Source organism: Penicillium atrosanguineum (genome assembly GCF_028827265.1).
Source record: "Penicillium atrosanguineum strain IBT 20685 chromosome Unknown utg000007l_segment0_segment0, whole genome shotgun sequence".
Classification (NCBI taxonomy): Eukaryota; Fungi; Ascomycota; class Eurotiomycetes; order Eurotiales; family Aspergillaceae; genus Penicillium; species Penicillium atrosanguineum.
In genome coordinates, this window is record NW_026623139.1 from 160067 (window position 1) to 188039 (window position 27973).

The 27973-nt window shown below is 49.8% G+C and overlaps 11 protein-coding genes across 11 annotated transcripts; 4 read left to right on the forward strand and 7 right to left on the reverse strand.

Annotated features, from left to right (window-relative positions):
• Window positions 1–315: 315 nt before the first annotated feature.
• N7443_008252 (uncharacterized protein) lies at window positions 316–1254 on the forward strand (the record flags this gene model as incomplete). Its single annotated transcript, XM_056888308.1, has 1 exon — window positions 316–1254. The coding sequence occupies one exon, from the start codon at window positions 316–318 to the stop codon at window positions 1252–1254; it is 939 nt and encodes a 312-aa protein (XP_056737610.1).
• Window positions 1255–1408: 154 nt separating this feature from the next.
• N7443_008253 (putative MFS transporter) lies at window positions 1409–3404 on the reverse strand (the record flags this gene model as incomplete). The annotated part of the gene is made up of 8 exons (XM_056888309.1): window positions 1409–1723; window positions 1771–2475; window positions 2522–2617; window positions 2666–2819; window positions 2878–3068; window positions 3125–3266; window positions 3316–3326; window positions 3381–3404. The coding sequence occupies 8 exons, from the start codon at window positions 3402–3404 to the stop codon at window positions 1409–1411; spliced, it is 1638 nt and encodes a 545-aa protein (XP_056737611.1).
• Window positions 3405–4309: 905 nt separating this feature from the next.
• Window positions 4310–6574, reverse strand: N7443_008254 (Zn(II)2Cys6 transcription factor domain-containing protein; the record flags this gene model as incomplete). Its single annotated transcript, XM_056888310.1, has 4 exons — window positions 4310–5234; window positions 5287–5757; window positions 5829–6472; window positions 6518–6574. 4 exons carry the CDS (start codon window positions 6572–6574, stop codon window positions 4310–4312), a joined length of 2097 nt encoding a protein of 698 aa, XP_056737612.1.
• Window positions 6575–8686: 2112 nt separating this feature from the next.
• Window positions 8687–11282, forward strand: N7443_008255 (glycoside hydrolase family 92 protein; the record flags this gene model as incomplete). The annotated part of the gene is made up of 5 exons (XM_056888311.1): window positions 8687–8837; window positions 8893–9035; window positions 9086–9909; window positions 9966–10649; window positions 10703–11282. 5 exons carry the CDS (start codon window positions 8687–8689, stop codon window positions 11280–11282), a joined length of 2382 nt encoding a protein of 793 aa, XP_056737613.1.
• A 288-nt stretch (window positions 11283–11570) lies between these two features.
• N7443_008256 (Zn(II)2Cys6 transcription factor) lies at window positions 11571–14086 on the forward strand (the record flags this gene model as incomplete). Its single annotated transcript, XM_056888312.1, has 6 exons — window positions 11571–11696; window positions 11754–11882; window positions 11930–12041; window positions 12094–12513; window positions 12564–13243; window positions 13301–14086. 6 exons carry the CDS (start codon window positions 11571–11573, stop codon window positions 14084–14086), a joined length of 2253 nt encoding a protein of 750 aa, XP_056737614.1.
• A 202-nt stretch (window positions 14087–14288) lies between these two features.
• On the reverse strand, window positions 14289–15247 carry N7443_008257 (SDR family oxidoreductase; the record flags this gene model as incomplete). The annotated part of the gene is made up of 4 exons (XM_056888313.1): window positions 14289–14372; window positions 14429–14626; window positions 14689–15063; window positions 15113–15247. The coding sequence occupies 4 exons, from the start codon at window positions 15245–15247 to the stop codon at window positions 14289–14291; spliced, it is 792 nt and encodes a 263-aa protein (XP_056737615.1).
• A 514-nt stretch (window positions 15248–15761) lies between these two features.
• On the reverse strand, window positions 15762–17468 carry N7443_008258 (uncharacterized protein; the record flags this gene model as incomplete). The annotated part of the gene is made up of 4 exons (XM_056888314.1): window positions 15762–16412; window positions 16467–16698; window positions 16751–17264; window positions 17324–17468. 4 exons carry the CDS (start codon window positions 17466–17468, stop codon window positions 15762–15764), a joined length of 1542 nt encoding a protein of 513 aa, XP_056737616.1.
• Window positions 17469–18031: 563 nt separating this feature from the next.
• N7443_008259 (serine hydrolase domain-containing protein) lies at window positions 18032–19887 on the reverse strand (the record flags this gene model as incomplete). Its single annotated transcript, XM_056888315.1, has 4 exons — window positions 18032–18806; window positions 18862–19123; window positions 19179–19301; window positions 19362–19887. 4 exons carry the CDS (start codon window positions 19885–19887, stop codon window positions 18032–18034), a joined length of 1686 nt encoding a protein of 561 aa, XP_056737617.1.
• A 538-nt stretch (window positions 19888–20425) lies between these two features.
• Window positions 20426–21058, reverse strand: N7443_008260 (uncharacterized protein; the record flags this gene model as incomplete). Its single annotated transcript, XM_056888316.1, has 2 exons — window positions 20426–20705; window positions 20751–21058. 2 exons carry the CDS (start codon window positions 21056–21058, stop codon window positions 20426–20428), a joined length of 588 nt encoding a protein of 195 aa, XP_056737618.1.
• An 834-nt stretch (window positions 21059–21892) lies between these two features.
• Window positions 21893–23140, forward strand: N7443_008261 (NAD(P)-dependent alcohol dehydrogenase; the record flags this gene model as incomplete). Its single annotated transcript, XM_056888317.1, has 4 exons — window positions 21893–22058; window positions 22115–22244; window positions 22295–22853; window positions 22904–23140. Coding segments are annotated over 4 exons (1092 nt in total), but the record flags the coding sequence as incomplete, so codon positions are not given.
• Window positions 23141–23440: 300 nt separating this feature from the next.
• N7443_008262 (putative GTPase activating protein (Evi5)) lies at window positions 23441–26280 on the reverse strand (the record flags this gene model as incomplete). The annotated part of the gene is made up of 3 exons (XM_056888318.1): window positions 23441–25160; window positions 25215–25825; window positions 25900–26280. 3 exons carry the CDS (start codon window positions 26278–26280, stop codon window positions 23441–23443), a joined length of 2712 nt encoding a protein of 903 aa, XP_056737620.1.
• Window positions 26281–27973: the final 1693 nt, after the last annotated feature.

Here is a 27973-nt window from a genome sequence, read left to right on the forward strand (position 1 = left end):
CTGGGATGAACTTAATAGTTCTACTGACATAGATTGTAGCTTGCTTAGAGTTCGATTACGAATTCAAATCAAAACCCGGGGATCTTCTATATGAGCACGTGACCTGTTATTGACCGAAGTGGGAAGCTCCGCATTTCAGCTTCTCTTTGCTTCAAGCTGTCTGCGCTGCGACTTCGGAGGTGCCATTTCCTTTGGTGACTGACCAAGGGCATTCAATTATACATTACCAAAGAAACGGAGAGCATATGCCTATTGTTTTCTTGTCTTGTCGTCATCCCAATCTTGGAGCAATCGCACCCTCAAGCTCCCTCCAATATGAACGCCCTCGTGCAGACATCCCTCTCTGACGTTGAGGCCAAACTCAATGTGCTCCTCGCTACGCTTACCACATCCCCCGCCGCAGCAGGAGCACCGGCTGCAGCGGTAGCCCTACTGGAGGCCGACAGCACGTTAACCACCTCCATCGACACACTTCGACGGCACCAAGAGAACTACGCGAAAATTCTGCGCCTCCGAGCAGAAGCCGAACAATTAGAGGACCGAGTGAAGGGGATAGTTCGGGACATTGAGAAATTTGACAAAGAGATTCGGACTGCCTGCGGCGATGACGAAAGCGACAGTGACGAAGACTACGAGGAAGAGACTGAGACCCGGGCGGAGAAGCTGGCTTCTCGCAAGGAGATTGATTACCGACTTCTCTTGGATTTTGCGCGTCGCATCAGCAAATACAACAACGAAGCCGCTGCCGATGCAGCCAGTGGCACGGGAGACAAAGGCCAGGGATCGCGATCACAGATCACAGACAAGGATGTCGCCATGGCAGGCACCAATGGCGAGCCGACCGCGGAAGAAAGTACCGAACCAGTCTCATCGGTGACGAAGAGTGCGACACAGTGGCTGGAAGAGTCAGCGAATGTTACGCGCGAGGTTTACATGTTGCCATATCCAATGGAGGAGCGGATACGCATGGGCTTGATGGGTCAAGTTCAGCTTGCAGCTGCAACAGACCCAGACAAGGAGGTTGAGCGACTGATACGGGAAGCGGAGGGTCTCGGAGTCGCAGAAGCACCCGCTCCGCCACCAGCGGTAGACACAAGGCAGGACGAGGCTGCTCAGGCTGCGGCTCAAGCTGGATCCTTCGCCGGTGCACCACCGCCTCGGCCATCTGGTCATGCTCAAGCCCCGGCGCCGAAACCCAAACCGAAGGCAACATTGGATCTTGATCTCTACGACCCCGATGACGACGACTTTTGAGCATTTGAAGCCAACTTGTCTTGCACTTCTTTACTATGATACCAGCCACATACAAGCTACAGCTACCGGCTAGCTCGTTTATTCTCAAAGCATTCCATGAATTGATCTTGATTCCATTCTAATCCGTCATCAACGTATTGCGCCCATGAAATGCCTACATTCTGTGCACCGAAGACTTCGCCGTCCAACCTCGGAATTTCTTACCATAGAAGTAGAATGGGATGGCACAAAGGCACCATAAAGTCGTCAAACACATGTTCAACATGATTGGCTTGACAAAACCGCTCTCTTCGACCCACGGGGTGATGAACTTGCTAAAGCCGTAACCCCAGACATTCTTGTTGACGGTAATAGACACGAAAATCGAGCCGGCCACGGGCTTGTAGCTGTCGACGGCGTAAGTGCTGGTGATGGCTGGAAGAGCAGCAACTTGGATTCCAGCGGCCGTGTAGCCAACGATGACAATCACCTGCGGGATATTAGATCAAAATTCGTACGAGGAACACGTGAACTTACCTTCCAGTCCCATTTGTACTGGTATCCAAAGGCGACGATGAAGTTTCCGATGATCATAATCACCACGTAGATCGCCATTGCCGGCAGTCTCATTTCTGGCTCTCGAATGCCATTGTTCTTACGAGTGGACCTCATCGATATCCAATCCGAGAGAAGACCATTGGTGGCCAGGCCGATAAAAGCGCCTATGAGAATGGCAAAGTTGAAGAAACCAATCGTTTGGCTGTTGAAGTTGTACGGAGGCTCCGCGAAGGCCTGACTCTGGGTCAAATTCAGCGTCAAGAAGCAACTAGCTGACCAGGACACAACAAAGGCTGCCAGCTCAACAATAGGGAAGCTCAACAACTTCCAAGGAATCCAGAAGCTGACCAGGACAGTCTTGAGGTTGTTCCCATCCAGTTGCCAAAGCTTAAACTGTTGCTTCGAGGGCCTGCCACGGTGCAGCCATGGGTCTTGCTCTGCGGCATTTTCCACGGTGACATTTTCCTTCTGGATGACTTCGACTGGCTTTTCAGGCTCAACCTCAGCTGTGGACGTGCTGTTGGCTTCATGCATGATATCTTCTGGATGAACACGACGCCACTTGGTTTCCGGGAAAAGGAAGATCTGGAAGAGCAGGACGACTCCCAGAATGCCAACATTCAGCCAGAAGAAGCTGCGCCAGCCAACGTGCTCTGCCATGGGACCAGCAATAATAGGACCGACCTAGGAGATGTTAATTGATGACTATACCGGCGTTGGGTATTCTTACCATGAGCGATCCAAAGTAGGCTGTAAAATAGAGTGTGTTGTAAGCACCACGCTCATGAAGGAACATGATGTCGGCGATGATCTCGGGTTGAGAGGTCTGTCTGGATGTTAAAACAAGACTTCAGACTGATGAATTCAGACTAACCTCAGCCGGACCTGCACCGAATCCATTGAGAACACAGGCGCCCATGTAGCTGCCGTATGAAGTTGCGAGGGCACGCCAAATGTTGCTGACGAGGCAAATCAAGGTCGAGAAGATCAGAACTGGGCGACGGCCGTACGAGGTCTGCATGGGGATCCTATATGCAAATTTGATTAGCCCCACGACATTCCGACTTGACGGTTCGTTCCTCTTACCAGAAGAAGTTGCTGAAACCCAGTACCAAAATACAGATACCAGTGAACTGTACCACACCGGCCAAGTCGGAGTTGAATGCCTCCATCAATTGCGGGAACATGGGCGCTAGAGCCAAAGGTCCTAAGCCTTGACTGAACGAGGTTGCCGTTGAGATCGCCATGGCACTCATCTTCCAAAATCGGCTCCAATTCTAGAGGACATAGAGCCATTAGGCATCGTACGGCGGGCAGCTTGAAGGGAACTTGCCAGTGGATCATGCTTATCGTTGGATGGCTGGGGCACTAGCACGCGGTCGGACTTGACTGAAGAGTGGATGAAGTGATGAGTTCCTACATCAGCCATGATCTCCGTGCCCGGATAAATCGTCGTCCCCAGCTCCACCTCGATTCTGGTCATCTTTAGTAGACATTCAATCAGCGGGGACAGCGCGCGCATACTGGTGAAGAGCCTAGAGGACGATGTGTGTTAGCTTGTACCATCGACACGACAGGAGAAGACGTACTCTTTCATTATAGTTCATCTCCATGATGAATGATTCGCGGCGATGGCGAGGATCAATCAATGAAGAAAGGCTGCGTGTGTTTCAAGGCAATATCAGGGGGTCTTGATCAGATTTAAGAAGTAATCTAGCTCAGTCCCGGTGCGGAATTCAGCCGGCTGGGGATTTGCCGATAGCTCAAAAATACCATGCATGTATAAAGTCAAGACTGGACGGCCCAAGATGTGGCGCACCGGAAGCTTTCTATAAACACGAGTCACCCATAGGCTATCATCTTTTGGGAGGATCAAACGAGCAAGGACGGGTCCAGATAGCCTTGTTATTGGCATAGTCATTTCCAAAAGCATAGACTACCCCGGGTTCCACTCTTCGCCCCGGATTATTCCCCCGCACGTCTCGTGGCCCCATTTGCTTGTCAACCTTTTCTAACTTTAAGTCTGTCGCTTATCATTGCCACGGTCTACTTCGGCAATTCCCCGCGGCTTATGGCCGCACTGATCGTGGGGCTGTAGGCTCCCACTTCATCCCTAGTGGTGTCGTCATGTCTAGCGTTTTGGGATCATCCTGCTCGACCGAGGCGAGAGATAGGGGCTGTTTCAGGTTTCTTACCGGGACATAGCTATGTAACAGTTGCCGAAAGCTGCCCAAGATCGCCCCTGGAACTTGAAATTGCTTCTGCGAGGCGATCATTGGTTGGGCGTCTGCCAAACAGGCCGCAGGTGACCACTGACAGTAGCCCAGACGTGTTCGGGTAGTTTACATTTAACCGAAAAGTCAAAAGGACATTAGGAAAGTGTCGATAGGACTTCGTATTAGCACTAAACCATTACTACCCTAGGTATCGATATTACTTAATTTGACCATAGGAAGCGCGCGAACGGAGGTCTTGCGCTTTTCCATTAGTGTTTTTTGAATGACGCGCTAGCCGAGCTTCATCGACTCCAGGAAGACTGGAGACTCTGGACTGCGAAGTCAGTGGCCCAGCCCAGATCCGCCTCCACGCCCCGCAACAAGTCCACAATGATCTTGCGCTCATCGGCACTCTCCAAGCACTGCCCGACGGCAAACAATAGCGGGACCATGTACACACGCACCTCTCCCTGAGGACGTCCCAGAGCGATGCCACATACTTCACGACTGCGATACTCCACTTCCTTCGTAACTTCACGATACCCTTGTAGACGGTCAAAGGCGGTGCTTGGAGCGCTGACAGTGTCTTGTGGGCGATTAAGCAGGAGCGCAACCCTCCCAAAATGATAATGCTGCATGGTAGCAGCACAGGTCGCTAGGCTGAAGAAGATCTCAGGGAATGGTAATTGGCCACCATCCGGCTTGGAAAGGTCTCTAGGGTGATCGATGCGTACGCATGGGCGGAAAGTCTCCGGGACGCCTTCAAACCAATTTTGGAACTCGAAGCAAAGGTCAAGCCAGGTATTCGTGTTCGGATAGGACCGCTCACTAGTGCCCGAAGGCGAGCCTGGAGATCCTGATAAGTTACTCGGTGGAGATCCAGTCCACTGAGCAATTTGAGATTGCTTCGACTTGGCGAGGAAATTGATCACTTTTGAAACGAGCCAGGACAGACCGTTCGCAGCTTGGTCTTCTAGTGGTAGACTGCTTGACCCGCTGTCCAATGCTCGCAATTTATCTTGTTCATCAATTTTGATGCCGGCTGCACGCCACAGAGGAAGATTTTGAGGGTCAAAGTGTGTCTCTGAGCGAGTGAAATAGCTTCCGAGGTAGTCCTGTCTAACAAAATTCCAGAATGAGGCTCGGATGCCATGGGAAAACGGAGTCGACCCCTTGTGATGTATTCTCAGAAGAGAATCAAACAAAGAATGGATACCAGAAAGATGCCTGTGGGTGACCGTGTCAGCTATGGTTCGCACTGACATCCGAGAGCACGTACATATGCCACTCCTCTCCTTTCGCATCTAGAAGTTTGTATAATGTCAATAGCGTAATGTTAGCCAGCATATCTTCAGCCTTTTTTAGAAGAGCGCCATCAATTGAGCTTTGGCCTATGCTTTGAGGGGATTGCTTTTTCAGCCATCGTCCGACCAAGTCAATCGGCGAATCCAAGACAGCCGAGCTGGACACAAGCGTATATCCATCAGAGGTCGAGTTGTTCAGATCCGAAGCAGCCAAGTAGTAGTAATTGGCTGCCTTGAGGTACCAGTCGACCTGGGCCGAATTTGGATACACCTCTGTCGTTGCAGGGCTGGTGAACATGCCACCTCCGGCGGATGACTTGGCACCTTTCACTCGACCAAGTTGTTTTGCCGATAAAGCTGCAATAGAGTATTTGAGTGCATTACAGTTGATGGCCCGGATTGGGACCAGGACCGAGAAGAATTTGCCCATGTCAGAGACATCCAACCTAGATTGACCATAAGCTCGCGTAAAAATAAAGTAGAATAGAATTAAAAAGGTACAGCAAAAATGACGTACCAGGGCGCGATAACTTGGGCGAAATTGCGAACAAGAAAAGCAACTTCATGCTCGGTCCCCGTCATGAGTTCTGAGAAGATATCTTGGAATTCTTCCTTTTCGCTCCGGTGCGATACACTCTCCGAAGAGATCAGCCTTTCATAATCAGGTCGATCACGTGGAACTGGCCTTTTTGAGTGTGAGTATGAGTGTTCGAAATTAGGAGAAAATCCAGTTGTAACATTTGGTGACACTGAATTCTGCAAGGTGGCTCTGGATGATTCATGGCTGCCGTGGCCTGGGACTCTGTGTATCTCCGGGGCATGAGGAGGCTCTGGCGGTTTAGTAATGAAGAATTGGTTCTGCATGAGGCCCATCCCGCTTGCTTCTTCTGCCATTTCGAGGTCATCCGTTGATGTCAGCGTTGCCTCATGCGGTGGTTCGGCTTGCATCTCGTTTTGTGTCGAGTCAGGCTCATGTTCCTCGCCCATATGAGCATCGTTTACCGGTGTTCCAGCTCTGGAATGCACCTCTTGATACGGAGCATATCGACGTCTCACGGAAGCTCCCTGGTCGATGAATTTGCGGGTTTGAACATATCCCGGACATTCTACCCCCGCCCCCGTGCATCGTTGGCAGTGCGGGCGAGTTTCATCACACTGATCCTGGTCAACCAAAGCCATCATGTAATTTAGAGACAAGTCACACACCTTCATATGCCTCTTCTTACACCTCTCGCACGCCTTATTGGAAGGAACCCCAGGCATTGTGTGTGTGTGTGATAAGACCAAAACCGCAAGTGTTGACAATCATTTGAGGTGAAGTGCGATAGATCATTACCTCTATTGCTGACAGGTCCCAACAAGGTACTAATGCCCCCACATTTTGGACAAATTTTAAGCTATAAAGGCGAAGAAACCAGCAACCAGACCTTCAGGGAAGCTCCCCGTCGTCAGAAGATCAGATTATGTAACTCGGCAGAATCTCGGGACAGATTCGGGATTCCGGACCGCTCGGCAAGTCCATCTTGAAGTGCTACCGCTTATTCTTCAGCCCATTGTCCACACTTGAAGATGCTTCGGAGCCAAGTATCGGACAGCCATAGCGGTATGAGGCTTATGAGATCGTCCGTCGAGGCAGACGATGCCGAGCCGAGCTTGCAAACACGAGCATGGCGACCTTTAACTCGATGGAGCGCCCTACCAGACTCCGAACAGAGTCGAATCTACCATGAGTGGATCCGTATGTCCATCTCGTTTTTATGTTGTTATCGCGTTGACACCTTCCATAGATGCAGGGAAGCCACATAACTTCGTTTGTTCCGAGTGTCGTCTTCCCGAAAAGCTAATCGGGTGCGGGACATGCTGTAGAGCCTACCATACTCAGTGCTTGTCTGCTGCGGATGCAATTCCCGGCTTCTTTCATTGCCCGTCCTGCAAAGATAACCTGTGGGATCAGGTGCCTCCCTCGTTGTCAGCAACGATTGATTCTCAAGATGCATCGTCAGGAAGTTCATTCCAGAGAACAGAGCCGCCCTCTAGAGAGGGTGCGAGTAATCAAGAATCTCCGTTGACAGGATATGATACCCCAGGGCTCGCCGCATCAAACCTCCCTTATATGAAAGGGGATTGCTTTGACACTGAGTACCCGGACAGTTTACCGCCCGTCTTTGAAATGTATTCGCAAGTCTTGGCCCATCTATACCAGTCAGATGCTAAATACATCTCTTCGGTACATCAACTCGAGTTCCTCAACCAGTTGAATCTCATGGTAAGAGAAGTTGAGTCCCACCGGTCACTCCTTGGAAAACTGGCGAATCTTCGAGAAGAATTCTCAAGGGTTCAGACGGAAAATGTGCATCTTCGGGCATATCTCAATTCTCGTATGCCGACGGAAGGAAGTTTTGCCAGATCGTCCAACTTTGCAGGATTTCCCAGACCATGGGCTGATACAACGGGGCAGTCATGGGATATGATTGCTCTAGACCTCATTTAAATCGGGGGTCTGTATAATGACCGTTCCAAGGTTACACAGTGCGCAAGTTGGCATCTTGGACGAGCCCTTGTGTAGCACATGAATGATCAGGATTGGAAATGGTACGGCAGTACATAGTCATTGGTTTCTTTTGGCTTGCTTTCTCTAACATAGTGCATCTTACATAGACGATCTGAGCATAAGTGAATGGATATTTTACAGAGAAGAATCAGGAGAGGGAATAGTTTTCTTTATGTTGGGCTAGATTATCCCGAACACACGATGGCCGAACCAGTCTGCAACTAGCCAACGACTTCTTGGGGGACGACAACAAAGCCTCCCTGGCGCGCTCGACGTAGCGTGAAGAGGTTACATGGACCATGACCCCGCTAGCATTCATTGTTTATTCTCCACAAGCCCCCACGAGTCTCAGACTTCCCCGCTCGGATTTATTCGCCAATCCTGCTCCGACCTCAACAGATCGGCACTCAGTCAGGAACCCGATGCTGTACTATTGATTCATTTTGCATTCCGTGTTGGGCCGATTGCTCCTTCGGGCAGCATTGATGTCTATCACTGCGGTCAATGCTGCCTCAAAAGTCGCGCAGACGTGGGGAACCCTAGGAAAGCGCACGTTGGCAATGCACGTCCACAAGCTGTCCAGATGTCACGCCCGCTCAGAATCCAGGAGCGCGATGTGACCTCAATTAAAATACCATAATTAAGACGTTTCCCTCTTTCCTGGCCCGATTTGCATTTCCACCAAAAAGGGCCGTGGAATGCTCCCCACGACCGTAAACAAGGAAATATCAGTCCCGCAGACGCGTTGGCCACTGCGACCGTGAGGCTATCTCGAAAATAGACGTGAAAGTTACGTGGCCCCGGATTGTTTACTCGAACTCAGTATGCTTCCACGCGTTTTCCGATCCCACGTGAAAGCTCTTGCCATCGCGACGGCCTTGTATGGCTCTGTTGCTTTGGGTGCGCAGGATGCCTCCACCGACAAGATCGATATCTTGGACTATGTCGATCCCTTGATCGGAACAGCCAATGGAGGTGCGCTGTAATTACCAGCCGTGGAGCCTCAACGACATAAACTGACGGTATCCAGGCCATGTATTCGCAGGTGCAACTTTGCCATTCGGTATGGCAAAAGCCGTCGCCGATACACAAGGCGAAAACCAAGCGGGATTTGCCTGGGATACATCGGTTGTGACTGGTTTTTCCCACATGCATGACTCTGGCACCGGTGGTGTATGTGATACTTCCGAACCCTCAAGAAAAGACTCTAACATCCACTATAGTCTCCCTCGCTGGGAAACTTCCCGATTTTCGCACAACCATCATGTCCAAACGACGATATAAACCAATGCAAATGGCAGCAGAATGATCGAGCTGTTGCATGGGAAAAAGATTCGGTGGTGGCGGATCCAGGATACTTCAGTATCTCGTTAACCAACGGCGTCAAGGCTGAAATGACCACAACGAATCGTTCTGCTCTGTATCGATTCACCTTTGACGGCTCTGCCGAGTCCCTTAGCCCGGTGATATTAGTTGACCTGATGGATTTGCCCCAGTCGCGTTCATCTGGTCATGCTTCCGTGAACCCCAATACGGGACGATTGACAGGTAATGGCACATTCAGTCCCAGTTTTGGAATCGGTAGCTACAATCTCCATTTCTGTGTCGATTTCAAGGGTGCCGACCTGCGGAATACCGGCGTCTGGTCGAGAAACCGGGCCAACTATACCGTTGAGAACGTGATGCTCACAGCTGACGGGACCGACTCGGCTGCTACCCTCTCCGCTGGTACTTTTGCCCAGTTCAAGAGCCCAGAGAACAAAGAGATGCTAGCCCGCGTCGGTGTGAGCTTTATGGATGTCAACCAAGCGTGTGCCAACGCTGAGCAGGAGCAACCCCACTTCGACTTCGATGGTACCGTTGCCGTAGCCAAGTCTGCCTGGAAGACGAAGCTCGATGTCATTTCAGTTGATGCAGAGGGTGTTTCCAAAGACCTGCAGGAGGTCTTCTGGAGTGGCGCCTACCGAACTATGATCAGTCCTCAGGATTACACGGGCGAAAATCCTCTTTGGCAAAGCGACGAGCCTTACTACGACAGCTACTACTGGTAAGTATAAGGACGAGCCTTGTGGGCTTCTTTGGTTAACGATGATATGCTTCTAGTATCTGGGACTCATACCGCAGCATTCACCCCCTTCTTACATTGCTGGACCCCCTTTCGCAGTCTTTGATGATGCGCAGTCTTGTCGATATCTACCGAAACGAAGGCTTCTTACCCGATTGCCGAATGTCTCTCTGTAAGGGCTACACTCAGGGTGGCTCTAATGCAGACGTACTGATGGCCGATGCCTTCTTGAAGAAGGTGCCAGGTATAGACTGGGACACTGCTTACGAGGCTGTTGTCAAGGACGCCGAGGTCGAACCTGAGAACTGGGATATCGAAGGCCGTGGCGGACTGCATAGCTGGAAAGATCTTGGATTTATCCCGACTGATGACTATGACCCATATGGGACAGGCACACATACTCGGTCTATTTCCAGGACTGTAGAGTATGCGTATAATGACTTCTGCATTGCCGAAATTGCTAAAGCGAGAGGCAAAGAAGCCGATTATGAGAAGTACCTGGCGCGCTCTGGTAACTGGATCAACATGTTCAAAGCCAACCAAAAATCGAGCATCAACGGCGTCGACACTGGTTTTACCGGATTCTTGCAGCCTCGCTATATGAATGGCACCTGGGGTTCTCAGGACCCCAGCTTCTGCAGCCCACTGCTGAACTTCACTTCCTGTTACCTGAACCCTACCGGCCACGAGACCTATGAAGGAAGCGCCTGGCTTTATACTTTGTAAGTTCCGCTTGTTTCATCTCATTGATGGCTGATTGCTGACATGCTCCCAGCTATGCTCCGCATGACATGGGTTCCTTGATCAAGACACTGGGAGGCGCAGAGGAGTTCACCAAGCGACTAACCTTCCTTCACGAGTCAGGCCTGCTTTACGTCGGGGACGAGCAGGCTTTTTTGACCATTTTCCAATTTCACTACTCTGGACGTCCCGCGCTTTCGGCCAAATACAGCCATTTCTATATTCCGTCTCAATTCAACACCACCACCGCTGGTATCGCGGGCAACGATGACAGTGGAGCGATGGGTTCTTTCGTGGTACTAAGCATGATGGGTTTGTGGCCTGTTCCTGGACAGGACGTCTACCTCATCACCCCTCCGTACTTCAAGGAAGTGAGCATCACCAACCCCATCTCTGGCAAGGTTTCCACTATTAGAAACGTCAACTTTGATCCTGGCTATAAGTCCATCTATATCCAGACCGCGAAGTTGAATGGCAAGCCATGGTCCAAGAACTGGCTCACCCATGACTTCTTTATTGAAGGTGGTGTCTTGGAGTTGGAGCTAGGAGAGAAGGAGAGCGAATGGGGAACTCATGTTGAAGATCTCCCTCCCAGCGTTAGCAGCTATCAGTGATTCTGATGAGGAGTCTTGTCTTCCATCCACCAGGGTTCGCTTGTTTATAACAACAAGTTTCTACTAAAGCATACATAGTCATTATCAATTCCAACAACATTCTCTTCACAAAATATTCATGCCAGGGGCCTTTTCCCGTAACCTTCAATATTTCAAGCTTCGAAAACTTTGTATCTGCTCATTTGTTCCTCCCAACCTTGGAAACTTTCCAATTTTGAAAAGAGGAGTTCGTGGCTTCATCTATTTCGTGGCTTTGAAGTTACAGGGGCTTTCGTCTTCCTAATCTAAATGTCGTCTCTTTTATTCAACTCATACTGCTACCGTTCTTTCTTTACAAACTCCACGGAGCCGAGGGTTTGTGTCTGCTCGAAGAATCCGGTGTCGCTCGGACCTTCTCCGGATTCCACATCCAACGTGAGTACTTGTACTCCACTTCCCCACACGCAATTGAACCTGAGATCGTCTTTCTAGATGCAGGACCAACAACTCTTCGTATCATCAGGATCGCCTGCACAAAGCCTGATTGACGAGGCGCACGAGGGAAGCGCTCGCCCCACGGCCCAACAGGCCTGCAAAGAATGTCGCCGCAGGAAATCTAAGGTGAGCATGAAGGGGGGCCAATTGAAGTGACACTGACATACGTGAAGTGCGATCGCTTGATTCCAAACTGTGCCCTGTGCCACAAATTTGGCAGACAATGCATCTATGAAAAACAAATGAAGACACCGCTCACTCGGCGCTATCTCACCGAGGTGGAGAGTGAGCTGGCTCGAACCAAGGCAATGCTACAGCAGGTCACCCCCCAAATCAGATGAGACAGACCAAGTGAACTTTAGTACTCCATCCGAAGACCCAGTGCATGTATCTCGTTCATCTGATGTTCTCAGGTCTCAGCTTCTAGGCGGCTCTTTGCTGAACCACCGAGGAAGAGAGACCACGGTGCATTCTGCGAGCCCACAAACCCAATCACACCATTCTACGTCGAGTAGGATGGATAATGTGAGAGGTAACTCTGAGGTTCCTATTCAACATCAATCTGTTCGTTGCGAGTTGCAGGACCGCTCGCCTGGGTCGAAGAAACCATCACAGGCAACGTCTGGCCTGTCATTGGAAACTCCAACCTCACCGAGCAACTTCGAATGGGACGAAAGAAATGGAAGTCCAAGCGGAGATAAATTTGTCGACGGCATGGCCAGCTTGCCCAGTGCTTCACATAAGGACGGTTACTTAGGTTTGCAGTATATTCTTCTTTATCTGATTATGACACTGATATTGAGACAGGGGTCGCATCCGGTGCTGCTTTACTGCGCATCATTGACACCAAGCCAACTGGACCGGATTGGGCTTCGGGGTTGGAACAACGTGCTGGCACGGCAAATCATCCGATTTCAACTATCCCCTTTGCTCTCAACTCTTTGGGCCAACTCGAACCTTTCGTCGATGCATATTTCTCTCTCTTCCACCGATCATACCCGATAGTGCATGAAGCAACATTCCGAGCTCAGTTTACAGAAGTTATTCCCCGGCCAGCTGGTGATGAATGGCAAGTTCTTCTATTCATAATCGCCGCTGTTGGTGGGTGGACAACAGCCACAGAACAAACTGACCTCCACCTCGGTCTATTCGAAGCTGCCAAGGCGCGGCTCTCCATTGACATGTTGGAAACGGGAAACCCATTTCTCGTGCAAGCTCTTACCCTCCTTTCGAATTACATGCAGAAGATAAACATGCCGAATTCCGGATACAATTATATGGGCCTTGCACGCCGTATTGCGATGGGTATCGGATTACACAAAGAGTTTCCAAGCCGAGAAACTAGCCTTTTCAACCTTGAGATGAAGCGCCGTATCTGGCACTGCCTCTACATTTTCGATGTTGGTGCTATCATCACGTTTTCTCGACCGCTCGACTTTCCAAGTGATGGTATCGACGTGGGACTTCCCATGAACGTCCACGACACGGTCAGTCTTTCAAGCAAAATTCTCTTCTCCATTGAATGATCATTAATATCTGCGCAGGACTTCACTCAAGGAGCAAAACTTTTGCCGCAGCCGGCTGATGAAACGACTGTATACACTCACTTGCGAGCCCAAGCGACTTTCCACATGGCTACGAGTAAAATCTACTCCAGGATCATTTCGTCGCCATTCCCATCTGCATCGGAGCTCATCGATTCAGACGATCGGTTGATCGGAGGCTGGCTCAACTCTATACCTTCTTTCTTTCAAGAATCCGTCCGCCAACAACCCAGATTCCGGCTCTGTCACTCAATTTTGAGATGGAGATATCGGAACTTCCGCATCCTCATGTATCGCCCCTTCCTTCTTGGTCGGCTCATGGCACGGCCTGGGCAGTGCACTGCTATGGACAATAGTACCAGGTTTGCTATTCAGCGATGTCTGGATGCAAGTCGTGAGACTGTGGAGCTCATTTCTCAATTCTGGGCACATGAGCAGCGGAGTATGATGGCCTGCTGGTATGGGTTATACTTCTTGTTTCAAGCAATTCTTATTCCAGTCATCTGTCTTCGAAATAATCCTCAGGAATTTCGAGCGATCGAATGGGTTGAACAAATTCAAGAAGCCATGAGGATCCTCGAGTCCATGGCAATTTTGAATCCGACTGCACTCAGATGCCTTTCGGTAATCAAGGCCCGATGCGGCACGTATCTTGAAAACAACTCCATTGATGGCCGGTATCTTCCAACTGAGGAGTCCCCACAGACGCAGCTGGCACAGCTCTATCCATTGATGTGGCCAACTCTGGAGATGGCTCAGCTTGATGGAATGGGATCGGTTTTGTAAGAATTCTTAAAGCTTTCTTGGTGACGAATGATTTACTGACCAATACATACACAGACAAGAGTCAACTATAGCAGATTTTATGAACCAGCTACCGGAAGTCTAACGAGCCTTTACCAATGCAGGCCAGGGGAAGTGCATGGGCCATCTGCTCCCTAATTTTTACTTCTAGAGTGACTTGAATGGCATGAAATCTCTCATTAATTCAAGGTAGAGTATATCCCCCGTCTATAATAATATCGGCCCCGGTCATGTAACTTGAGGCATCGGAAGCACAGAAGACATAGGCCTATTTGCTGTAATTAGCCAGCTGTGGAGTCTTGTGAAGCTGATGATAGGCCTTACCCCTTTTAATTCGTATGCCTGGGCCATGCGCTTGGCAGGAATCATATCGTACCATTTGGCGCGCCATTCCTCGGGGTGGATGTCGAGGATTTCGGTAGCGATGAAGCCAGGAGAAACACAGTTAACCCGGCAAAAATCAACCCATTCGACGGAAAGGCACTTGGCCAATTGTACTACGCCTGCCTTGGACGCGTTGTACTGCTTTGCGTTAACACTTCAATTCATTCTGAATTTCCAATCACTGGGGTATAGCTACTCACGGCGGCTTGCTTCTGAGGTACATTCACCAACGTAGCGCTCACAGAAGCCGTGAAGATCACGTTGCCATATCCCTGCTGCTTGAAGATACGGGCGGCAGCTTGGGCAGAGTAGAATGCGCCGTCAAGGTTGACCTTTATGATCTCGCTCCACTGGCTGGGGGTATAGTCTTCAGCAGCAACGCTGCTCACAATGCCCGAGTTGGCGACAAGAATATCAAGTTTTCCAAAGTCCTGGGCAACCTGCTGAATTACTAATTCGATCTGGGACTGGTCGGTGACATTGGCCTGGTATGCGACTGCGCGCACATTGTTCGCGCTTGCAATTTCCGCGGCGATGGCCTCAGCTGTCTTGGATGAATTATAGATCAGAGCTACCTGCACCAAAGTCAGAAGATTGAGTTTAACAAAACAGAAGGGGCCATACATTAGCACCGGCCTCAGCTAGTCCTCGAGAAACTTCGAGACCGATTCCACGAGCACCACCAGTCACGACGGCGACTTTGCCGGTCAGGTCAAAAAGACCCTTGACGTGCTGATTCTGGGGCTGCGCGAGGACCATGTTGATTGAATTTGTAAAGTGACTATACAGGACTATACAGCTAATCTATGATGAAAGTTGTTCTTCTTTCTAATTAACTTCTACGCGGAAAGAGGAGCCAACAATTATGCTCATGAGCTTTGGGGCGACAGTGACCCTTTCCCCGCATCGGGCCTTCTCCGATCATTTTGAATCGGACAACTTAGGTCCGCCCGGGTCTCTGTCGCCCGTACTCCAGTCCCACTTCGACGTCCCGGTCGATGTTATGACGCAGCATTGTAGGATCTGGTGTTTCCCTGTTATTTCCATAGGCAGTAGTGCTGGTATTGAGCCGGCTATAGAATTCTTTGTGGGGTCGATGTGTCCAGGCGTACCCATCTCCGCATGGGCGACCCTTCGCATGGTCTACACGGCATGGAAGCGGATTTAATGGGGTCCTATGAAATACCGAATGAGGCTAATATATCAAAGATTTTGATTCATGCAATATATCAAGAAGATCTAACACATGTAGACAGAATACTGCGTGGCGCTACTACGCAACATACTCATCATGTTCGCCTTTTCCAATGAACTCATCTTCCTTATCACAGACCACACCCTGTACAGCAGAGGACTTTCCGTCAAATACTTCGGCGATGTCCTCAAGAGAATAGCCCTTTGTCTCGGGGAATGCGAACCAAGTAACTGCCAGAACCACCACATCGAAACAGCAGAAAAAGATATAGTATCGCCAGCCGATATTATCCAGAGCGATGGGATTGACGAAAGCCAGAACAATTAGAGAGCTATACACGCTGAGAAGCTCGACGGTCAGCCCTTTACTGCGAATGCTGTATGGGAAGATCTCCGTGGGGTAGCCAAGCAACAGTGGCGTATAGGCGATGTCATAGTGGAAGTAGAAGATGAAGACAAACGCAATTACCGTGCTTCCAAGCGGTTTGGCTTGTGTACTGTCAAACACAGCTGAGCAGACGGTCCAAATGATGAAAGACAGGAGCATGCCCACTGCCGACCAAAGAAACAGGGTACGGCGGCCGAGTCGGTCCACTAACATAGCGGCACTGCCAGCTGCTATAAAGTTGAATATTTGGAGCAGTCCATTTATAAGGGTCTGGGTATCCGTGTCTTTGATTCCGACCGTGTCTAGGACGAGAGTGAGATAGTAAGATACGACCGCGACACCCTATGTCTTGATGTTAGTTTCCATAAAGGAGTAGAAGATGAAGCGACAACTTACGTTCCACTGCGCAAAGGCACCGACGCAGACTGCGATGAATGTACGCTTGCGGTTTCCGGGTGTCTTGACTAGTGTTATCCATTTGGTCTCGGCGGCCTGGCTCTCCATTTCAATGGTGCGCGCAATCTCGGCCATTTCGAATCGGATCAAGGGATGTGAGGCATCCCCAGCAGTATGAAATTTTGCAAGTAATGTTTCAGCCTCTTGTCCTTTTCCATTGGCAATCAACCATCTAGCTCATTATTAGTTTCTGGAGGAGAAAGGGGCAAGAGTGTTAGACCCACCGTGGTGACTCTGGAATAACCCACCAGAACAAGATCTGGATAATCGGAAATCCAGCTTGAACAATAGAAGGAACTCTCCAGCTCCAATCAGACTGAGCTAAGTGCTTCTGAGTTCCATACGAGACCCATGATGCCAGTATAGCACCAAGATAGTACATAGTCCAGAAGGCACTAGTATACTTGCCTCGATGAGTTGGATACGCCAGCTCGGTGATCAACATGGGCGAAGGCTGCACGACCAGCATTGAGCCAACACCAAGTAAAACACGCGCGAAAACAAACATACCGTACTGGACGGAAGCGGCCTGGATTATTGACGCCAAAATGATCACGATTGTACCCGATAGCAAAGTCAGACGTCTTCCTATTCGGTCTGACAGGATACCCACGAAAGGAAGTGAAAGGACACTTCCGATGGACTGGGCGGCATTGACAACACCAAGAAGAGAGCCCGACGGATTTCCAAAATACTCCTTCCATTCAGCAATAGATTGAAGACCATTCATAAGAGATCCTATCCAGAGAAGTGAACCGTTAGCCTTTTGCCTAGCGTAGGTATATCAAAAGGCCCACCATCATATCCAGCCACCGCCGATGACAGAAGCGGAACGAGAAGAATGAGATTAAGCTGCAGGAGGTGTGGTACCCGAAGCCACGAGCGATCATATTGAGGAAGGACAGAGGCTAGAGCCTCACCAACAATTCTTTGATTTTTCATCTTCCAAAGAAGTTTTAAATTCTAGCTCGGATGGCAGAAATGCAAATGGTCGGGGTCTAAACGTAATATAAGCATAGATCCTGGCATTGTGACAAACATCACTCTAGTCAGCGTGCCAGCACCACGAGATACCGGAAAAGATGGGACTAGGTTGAAGTGGGTCATTAAATTATGAAGTCGGCTTCTTCCCCGTGGGGTAGTGTGCAATGAAGACTAGCTTTTGACCGTTAGAGTTTCGCTCCGGACGAGAGTGTCCGTTGCGGAGAACGGTACAACCTCAAACCCCCAAACCCCCCCCCCTCGAGCGGGATGCAGACCCACACGAGTTGAATGGTGTTTATTTGGATCATTCCAGTCAAGCTGGCTCGTTTACAACGGGATCCATTATTGTGGTTGAGGAGGATACATATGCCGATAACGAGGTCAGGAGACACATGCTAAGTAGACTAATTTAGAGATTGATAAATGGAATAGCAATGCTATTTAAAAAAAAACGGCTCTTCTAAATCGCAAAGATTAACTTGAGCGATGATGTATATTTCAGAGCTTCAAAGAATTGAAATCTACAGCCTTGGAAGAGAAAGTCGTAGGGCTCTTGGAACCACACTTACGGCTTGACCTTCACGATTAACATTGAAGAGAAACGAATCCAGTCCAACATGTCCATATACGAGTGCGTCATTAGTTTCCCAAGTTATGCAAGCTCCAGAGAATAAGCCGGTGCTTTTGGTAGCTGGCAGGGATTGTATTACTGCTTGAAAGCCGATTTGTCCGGGCACTTCAATACCGCTGGGATACAACCGGATGTCAATCGAAGAAGGGTCTGACGACTTGAGAGAGGCAATCGTATCGAACATGTTGTTCGATGCAAGGTTCCAAGCGGAAACTTTCAAGCCCGGAGCCTCTTCCTCGGAGGAAATTGTAATGTTCGAGCCTCCCAGACTGTATGTTCCTGCAAACCTTTTCTGAGCTTGGCTCTTGGCGGCTGCCTCAAGTGCTGGGATGAGGACATCTGTAATTTGATCCGAGAGAAGGGTGACTGTAGCAGTTGATGTTTCACCAGCGGAAAGAATAGTGAAGCCAGCGTTGTGGTCGGGAGACAGGGCGAGCATAGACGAGTACCAGCCTAGATCCCCGGATTTGGTATAGAGATCAATGACACGGGGCTCCGAAAGCGATAGAATCTCCCATGGATGACCAATGCTGGCATCCAGAGAGGCAGTGTGAGAAGATGGCTTCATCCATCGTCTTGTCTCGGCGGCAGTCAACAGAGTGTGTTTCAGGATCGCCCGACCGACCGCAGCCATGTCCTTTGCAGAGGAGTACAACCCTCCCGCACTTAAACGGTGTTAGCATCAAATTGTGTTTCAACCTCATCGAAAACTGTACTCACGGGGTTTCGTCGCCGACTGTGACGTTCCAGTAATTCTCGGTCCATGTACCCGGAATAACGCCATACTTGTCATCGGGCTTGCTATAGCTTGAACGTGTCAAGCCAAGCGGCTCGATAAGACCCTCTTCCAATAAGATCCGATAAGACTTCCCTGTGACGTTCTCGAGCGCGTACCCCAGAATTTCATAGGCTGCGTTTGAGTAGATGGGAGTCCAGGAAGTAGTCACGAGCGGATGCGACTCGAGCATTCCGTTGATAAAATCTACCGTCCAGTCAATAAAGCCATCTTACTCAACTCATAGTTTTTTTTGACTCACTTGCCCCACTACAGGCGCTCTCACGTCCACATGGTGGTATCTCAGACCCTTGAAGAACGGGGAAGCCCATTTTCTCGAGCTTTTGAAGCGCAGTCTCTGTGACAGCCATGTCGCCGAATCCGTCTGCAAAAAATCAGTCCCACTTTGGATCATGCTGAAATAAAGGTATATTTGGAAGCATACAGTCTCTTGGGATGCCAGCGAGGTGACTTGCTAGCTCTCCGACAGTCACACCGTCCCACTGGATATGGTCTATTTTGCCTGTGAATTTGCGGGTGGCGTTGGAAGTGGTCGATAGACTGGGGACGTATTTCGTAATTGGGTCAGTGAAAACGTCGCCGTCAGTTTCCAGAAGGAACATAAACATCGTCCATAGTTTGGAGCCGCTTCCGATGCGAAAGACGGTATCCTCCGACACCTTCTTGACACCCATTGTTGCACTTGAAGTAACAGGAGCCGAGTAAGAGTATCGGAAAATTGAATCATTGTCGCTCCCGGAGAATATTTGGAGCGAGATTGAATCGGTGAGATTGCCTGCACTGATAGCATCTTCGATGACAAGAGTAATTTGTCTCTTAGCTGCTGCTATTTCCGGGCTGTTGACGAGAGATCTCGGGGGTGGGAATATCGGCCCGAGCAGAGGGCAGTAAGGTTTGACAGCATCGACAGAGAGCGCAATCAAAGGCAGTAAGAAGGCGTGCACACGCATATTTGAATAGTAATGGAAGGCTCCGGTGATGAAGTGACTCGGTAGAAGAAAGAATGTTTCTAAGTAGAGAGACCTCGCTCCAAGGTTGGCACCTAGGCTTTTTATACTGTATACTGTATAGTTTGGGGCCTTCTAATTACCTTGTATACGTTGAGCTTACTCTACGGTGGAGTTCCGCTTTCCGGCCCCCATGGCGGTGTTCAGTCCACGTAGCTCCAATGTCATCTCAGGATCGGCAGGTTCTGTCCTCGAAAACTTGAACAGGAAGTATGTCTAGAGACACGGGGAGGTTTACCGGGGCGTACATAGTCTAAGGGTGATTCTCTATTGGTCGCACCGTAAGTGGCTCGACCCTATAAGCCACTTAAGCTAGTGGTGAACGGGTTTGGGTGGAGGTAAGTAAGCTTGTAAGCTTATTGTGGAGACCCGTCCATTCTCATTGGGCTCTCCGTATTTTTCCTGCCAATGTTTATTCCTGTATTCTGGCTATGTAGCAGATGAGCTGTACTCTATTTTGACTTGATCCTTCAGCCTAGAATCACAACTCCACATTATCTGCAATTTCCCACCGCTGAAGCAAGGTCTGGTATGGCTTTCTCATAGGCCACGCATGTATGTCTTTGGTGCGGTTGATGATTCCAATGAGGGCATTGCGCTCGCCCTGGTCGGTAAAATAATCTCCATAAAGAGAGATCGCAATCACAGCGTTCATCATACAAGGTTGGACTTTTAGATGATGAATGGCAATTCCGCACAAGTTCATGACGATAGACCGCACTTGTGCCTCAGCTTTGCGGTGAGCGGCACGACTTGCAATTCTAGATTGTCAGTCGCCTTCAGCCAGGAGATAATAGAAAACTCACTCAAGATTTGGGTCTTCGGCAGTCAATCTTAACTGGGCGAGCCGAAAGTGCCGTACAGCAGTACATTGTACATCGAAACCGTACCACACTGTCGGGAACATGTCCCCCTTTGCTCGAAGCTCAAGGATGGGGTCCATGACACCCACAGATTCACGAACGATGTCTTGCTCTTCTAGCTTTAACTGCGCTTTAAAGTCCACATTAGATAAGAGTTTATTTGATGGACCAGCGGTCTCTCTCTTACCCCATTCTTCGGGTTGCTTCAGTCCCCATCTCCAGTTTGCCACCTCGCCTAGGAACATAACCATGCTATTGGCTGTTGATTCATTGCGCCAGCGATCTGAATCAAACCGAAGATGCGGTTTCGTTTCTCTTGTCAATGCATAATATATCTCCTGTCGAATTGCAATCCAATAAGCCGCGGTCGCAAGGGAATGGTCAAGCGGAGATGCAATCATGGACTCTTTGATTGATTCTCCGATCCTAATGCCAAGACACACTATACTATATGTAGAATATTCCATTTCTGGGTTTCCTCAGCATCTATTTCTGCATTCTTTTCTTCTTCTTTTTAGCAAAATAGGATTCAAATTTAGTTCATACGAAGGGTTTAAACGCCATTTATCACGCGCGCTACAGTTGATTTTTGTGATTCTGTGCTTGATGTTTCCTTTTTCCAATGCTTTCTTTAGTGCGGAGATGGGTGGCTAGCTGGCTTGCAAATATTGAAATGATGTGTAGTAAGTTACTACTGGCCTTCCCGGTTTTTTTTTGTGTTAGGTTGTTTTGTTTACTTGCTCGATCGGTGAGGAAATTGAACCCACCCCTGATATACAAGTGCGCAGCAATCTCAGGTGAATCATTAGCTGAACTCTCCCACCGCCGGCTACTTGGATTACCCAGGCCAGGGTTCCCGAGCTGGGGAACCGGAGTGGAGCGTCCGGCAGCGGAGAGGGTTGTCCGGCGGGGAAAGCAACAGTACAGAACAGAGCGAACGTGTTTCTAGGTTCTTAAATTCAACTGTAATCTAGCTCTGGTAACCTTTCGTTTTTCTAATATTCTACGGTTGCAGCGTTATCTCTCAACCATGAGTGTAATTATGACTCTGGTCCTCGTCTTCGACTTTCTAATTTCGAGATTAGTCCCAGGAAACAAATCGTTCTTTTGTCTTACGCGCCGTCAAAGTCGTGGTCTGCGAAGACCGCCCGGTTTCAGTGCTCAAGGATCCTTGGGATGTGCGAGTACATGTTGCACAGACGGGTATCTGTGGAAGTGATGTACACTACTGGCAGCGAGGACGCATCGGAGGTAGATAACTTCTCCAACAGAACATGACTGAACTAGCTAACGCAACCTGTGAGCAGACTTTATTTTGAACTCTCCCATCGTCCTCGGCCATGAAAGCTCTGGCACTGTTGTTGAGGTCGGCTCTACAGTGAAGAATCTCAAGGTAGGCGATCGTGTCGCTATTGAACCGGGCGTTCCATGCAGACAGTACTAAGTCCCCAAACACTTTTGAGATACAAATGGCTAACAGACCACAGTTGTGACTACTGTCGCAGCGGCTCATATAATCTCTGCCCTGACACCGTCTTCGCCGCGACTCCCCCGCACGACGGCACACTCTCCAAGTATTACAACACGCAGGCAGATTATTGCTATCAACTCCCGCGGCACATGGACTTGGAAGAAGGTGCTCTGGTGGAGCCGGTGGCTGTCGCGGTACAGATCACCAAGGTGGGTAATGTGAGGCCCAACCAGACAGTCGTGGTCTTTGGTTGCGGACCCATTGGACTGCTCTGCCAGGCCGTGAGCAAGGCATACTCCGCAAAGAAAGTAATTGGGGTGGACATCAGTCAGTCACGGGCAGATTTTGCCCGTACATTCGGGGCAGATGACGTATTTATTCCTCCCTCCAAGCCTGATGGCAAGGAAGAGACGGCGTGGAGCGAAGAAGTCGCGCACATTATGAAGGAGATGTTCGATCTAGGCGAAGGCCCCGATGTGGTCCTGGAAGCAACTGGAGCCCAGGCATGCATTCAGACTGGGATTCACTTGACCAAGAAGGGTGGCACCTACGTGCAAGCGGGTATGGGACATGAGGTGAGTTGATCTTGCTCCCATTGGATAAAGCTATAGACTAACACTGGCAGAATGTTGTCTTCCCCATCACCACGGCCTGTATCCGCGATTTGCACATTCGCGGTTCCATTCGGTATACTGTCGGCTGTTACCCAACTGCGGTGGATCTTATCGCCAGTGGAAAGATCGATGTCAAGCGGCTCATCACGAATCGCTTCAAGTTTGAAGAGGCCGAGGAGGCATTTGAGCTTGTGCGGCAAGGGAAGGAGAGCGTGATTAAGGTGATTATTGAGGGTGTTTCAGTATAATACACTGGAGGTGAAGTGCACATTTGTTTTCAGAAGCTAGGGACTTAGTCAAGAATAATGCCGTATTGCACAGGTGAGCAAATGCAAAGCTTCAAGACAAGACGGTCTTTCATATCTCAAACTGCAGATAATCCAGACATGATAACACATGGGCGCTAGAAGACGTATTTGCGATTTTCTCGAATGAGTGGGATATCTAATATGTACTTGAACAGAAAACAGATGAGAAGACATTAAATCACATCCTCGTTATACCATAATGTGCATGAAATTCAGTATGGGTACAAGAATGATAGTATCTCACGATGGAGACTCGTTGCTTGGCGCCGCCCGTCGACCCCATCCGCTAAAGAAACCTCCATTGCCACCAGTGTTAGAGGAACCCGAAGACTTTGCAGGTTCCGTCGGGGCTTTGCTGATGCTAGCTCGGGATGATGAGTGACCGATAAATGAATGTCGGTTTTCGGGGCGTGCATGAGGCGCGCTTATCATTTTTCGCAACGAGTCCATCTTGCACTTCACCTCCTCCAGCTCTTGTTTGGCGACTGCTTCGGCCGTCTTTGCGTTGACCAGCTCGAGTAGCAGGGTTTCCTCGGCAGCGGGTTTGTTATTCTCGGTAGACAACACAGTCTGAAGGCCCAAGCTACTAGATCGTTTGCTGAATGAAGGAGCCGTCTTCTGCGAATTGGTGCGTGACAGCTTGAATTCACGAAGACCCGTACTGGTGGGTGACGATGCTTCGTTGGCACTCGAAGGAGAAAAGGAGGCTTCTGGAGGTGAGATCGACTCCGAAGTCGGTGTCTTCGCCCGAAGCTCTTGGTTCCTCCGCTCCAGTCGTTGTCGATCGCGATATCCATCTTGAATTCGGCTGCGCGCCTCGCGGAGTTGATCTTTCAGAGAGGAGTTTTCTTTTTCGTAATCGTCCATACGCCGGGTAAGATCCATGTACCGACTCGCCTCCACCTCATGCATTTCCTTCCACCGCGTCATATCACCATAAAGCTGTTGCTTAGTTTGGGGAATCGACGCGTGCTTGGGCTCCTCGGAAGAGAATCGGTCCTGCGCTTTCGAGATCAGGTCACTGAGCGGTTCGTCGGGAGTCTGCTCCTGTAGATGCTTGAGCATCTCTTTCGCCAAAGCATTATCTTCTTCGCGATCCTCACGCTCCTGTTGCAGTTCCCGACTCAGGTCTGCCTGTTGGCGTTGAAGATCGCTTAATGCCATCAATAGGTCCTCAATCTGCGTGTGAAGATCGCGATCTTTGTGTGCCGACATGTTTGACTTGACACGCGATTTGTGGCCGTCGACATTTACAGTCGCAGTCGAGAGTTCAGTGGGGGCGGTGCTAGCGTCAGATATAGTCTCGATCGAATTGAGCGTCGAAGTCATGCTTTGTTTCGAAGTCGAGCGGCGGATGGTGCTGACGGGACGGGACGGGCTAGTATTCGGGTTCAAGGATTTTATCGAGTTATGAGAGCCAGAGCCTGCCCAGAGACGTCCAAGGAACCTAGAAGCGGCAACCTGCATGGATGGTAAGGATACTCCGGTAGGTACGCCCTGGGACTGATTGTAGCTAGCCTCTAATGTCTGCAAACTCTCGTTTGTGACCAAGGAAGTCAATGATACGAAATCATTGACCAGGTCGTCGGCGTTGAAAGCGTACGTATCCCAGATGCTTCGCGATAGAAGCAACTGCATAACATCCTCGAATTCGGTACAGGCCATAAGTCTTTGCTCGTTCCGCTGCATGAGCGAGAGGGCAACGCGCATCAAGGTTTCACAAGCTCCCTCGAGGAATATGACATCGTAAATTCGGAGGAGCATCGGCAATGGGCATGCCACAGCGAAGAATGACAAGAACCATTGAGAAACATACACCGGCTCAACACCCAGTGCCTCCAGGTGCTCAAACAGTGCAGGTCGGAGTCGTGCGAGAAGGTTCTGGAACTGGTAAACATGAAGGTGAAGACCCGACAAGTCCGGTAGGTAGCAAGTGCGGAGATTGTAATGTTCCATGAGACTATTTCTAAGTTAGTATTCGATCTTGTCATGGCGGTCTGCCAGTATTTCTTACCGAACAAGCACACAGAAAGCTTCGGCATCCGACATGTGCATCAACAAAGGACCGACAACAAATCCAAGACCTTGGCAATAGCCGATCTTAGCATCGTACAAGCTAAAGCATCGTAATACTCTAGCCAGCATCTGTTGACCCTCGCCGTTCGGATCACGGAACATCTCCACGTTAGGAAAGCTACGGCCAATGTCTTTTCCGATGAGTCCGTCGTATGGGCTGCTCTCGCCGGAGAGCCGTGAAAACTCTTCCAGAAGTGTTGGGTCACGAGCGCCTGCAAGACTAGGCCATACCAATCCTCTGAGGGGTGGAGGAACACCACTCTGGATCTTGTTCGACGTCAAGGTGGGCAGTCGCTGAGCCGTCTGCGGGTAATCCGCGACCAGAGCAGCCCAGAACTCAAGCTCTGTCATCGGTGGAGGAGGGAGTTGGGAGTAGCGGAGTTCTGATCGAGCTGGGTCATTGATCAATCGTTTGATCTGGATTAATGATTGAGAACGAGATTGTCGCTGGTGTTTCGGAGCTCGGGGCGGGGTGGCTATTCCAGATTTTGGATTCGTTGCCAAGGCATTGTTTTCTTGTTCCAAGCGAGCGAGAAGCAAGGCCGTCGACTGGCGGAGCAAAAGTAGTCAGGGTCCGTTCCGTGTGGTATGAGATGGGATGGGGGACTTTGCAAGTCACATACCTCGTCTGAGCCTTCCCCGCGAGGTTCCTGCTCCTCGGTTTTTTCCAAGTTCTCCCAGTCCACCTCGTTCTCCGACTCCTCGTCCAGGGTCTTATCTCGGGTCTTATATTCCGTCGAGGTTGGTGTTGGGAGCTCGTCGACTGGGGTGGGGGTTGTCCTCGCCGCATCCCGGAGAGCCATTGGACCGAACGACTCGGTCTTGGTGCGGGTTTCTTCCGTTTCATGGGTAGACTCGACCGGTGTTGGGGGAATGTCAAGATTTCGCCAGTCGGGCTGTGTGTGCTCTGAATTGGATTGAATGTCGGATAGCGAGACGGTGACCATGGAGTCGTGATTGGGGGCATGAGGCATCCTGGGCGATACAGGCTCGGAGGTTTCCATAACTAGAGAGGTATTGTAGCCTTGGAAAGTATGAAACAGTGACCGAGGAAGCTCAATTAAAGATCCAAGTTGAGCAGTGCGAGGGTGGAGAGGATATGCAAGACCAGCTTCATCTCTTGGGGGAGGTCAGTTCGCGGTTGCGCAGGGAACAAAAGATGGGAGCAGGAAGCAGGAAGCAGGAAGCAGGAAGTAAAAGCCTGGGGTGATCCAGCACCGTAATAGGTCTCTATGTACAGGACGTGTCGAAGAGAAAAAGGGAGGTCAGGAGAACCCACCCTAAGACCACTATTTTAGCCCCTTTAGTTTTCCCCTCGAGTCTCGGCCCCTCGTCGATCTCCCCTCATACACCGACTGTCTGATGGCTACCGCCACTGTCGAGAATTATTGATTAGCTTCCTTGGTCTGTTTCCCCTTAGGACAAGACCCCCCTCTGTTTACTCGCGTCTCGCTCTCCGGTTCCATGGATGCGCCGCGATCCGTGGACCCCTGTATCGATCAGTCTTTCGAATCGAGCCTTTTTTATCGCAAACATGAATTATTTATTGTTCTCGATTGATTGCCAGCGCTTCTGCGAGTTTGACAATCTGCCATGCGAAGTTTCTCTACAGGTGCAGCCTCTAGTATTTAGAGGGGTGGGTGCACTGCTGTAACACATTTACGTGAGGATTATTTGCGTAAATTATTCTGTTACTGATTGGATCATATTGACAATCTTCCATTCTCATTGGGTGAGATATTTCACTGTGCGGGAAATCCAGTAACAGCCCCTAGCAGCTCTGTTTCACCTTAAGCGGATTATCCTCTGCATGGCGCAAAGGGAGAGAGAAGCCAAGGAGGGGGTCTCGACCGGCTGGTACAACCTGTTCTCTACGCAATGTGTGGCAAACGCTGGTACAAACCGTGCAATCTCCCCCACTGTCGCTCCTGGCCGTTGACTGCCCCTTTCTCGGTCGATCCATGCGGTCCGACGGGAACTAACCTCCGAAAGATTGGAGCCACACAGTAGCAAATCGGAAAAAATGGGGTTTGAGTACGAATTAGGAAGTATGTCTTCGGTGTCATGGCATCGCCCGTCTTCTACGCCCCTTGGAAAACTTGAATCATTAATCCTTCTTCTTGCACCAATGACGCTTGTATGTTTCATATACATTACAAATCTACAGTTGAACTGTTTTGGCTACTCATTTTATTCTTGAACAATACTTTGTCAACTACGGCGGCCGTTCTGCTCAACTTGTTCCTTGGATGACCTTATCTGGCTCCCTGCAAGGGTTGTTGATGTTGTGCTGCGGGCGCATGAAAAGCTAACGCAAGTCAGACATGCACTAGTGAAGGGTAAAACCATGGGTGCTACAACTGTACGAAGTACTCCACGATACCCCTACAGGGAGTTGCTGATGGCTGGGAATCCTAAAGGCTGGTGATATGGCAACAGGTGCAGCGCCTGGGGTATGTCTTCTCAAGTGTTTGGGTTATCCGTTGGACGCGCTACCACTGAATGTCACCTGGCTACGGTGCAGTGAGAGAAATTTCTCTCACTCATGGACGTCGGAACATAATTGTCAGGAATTGAGAGTCCTTCCCTTCAGAAATGCTTGAAGTTATGAATTTAATGGTACCCTAAGGTAAGAGGAATACCCAGCTGAATATGTAACTTGAGTAGTAGGTTCCTACGATGCCAGTGGATTCAAAA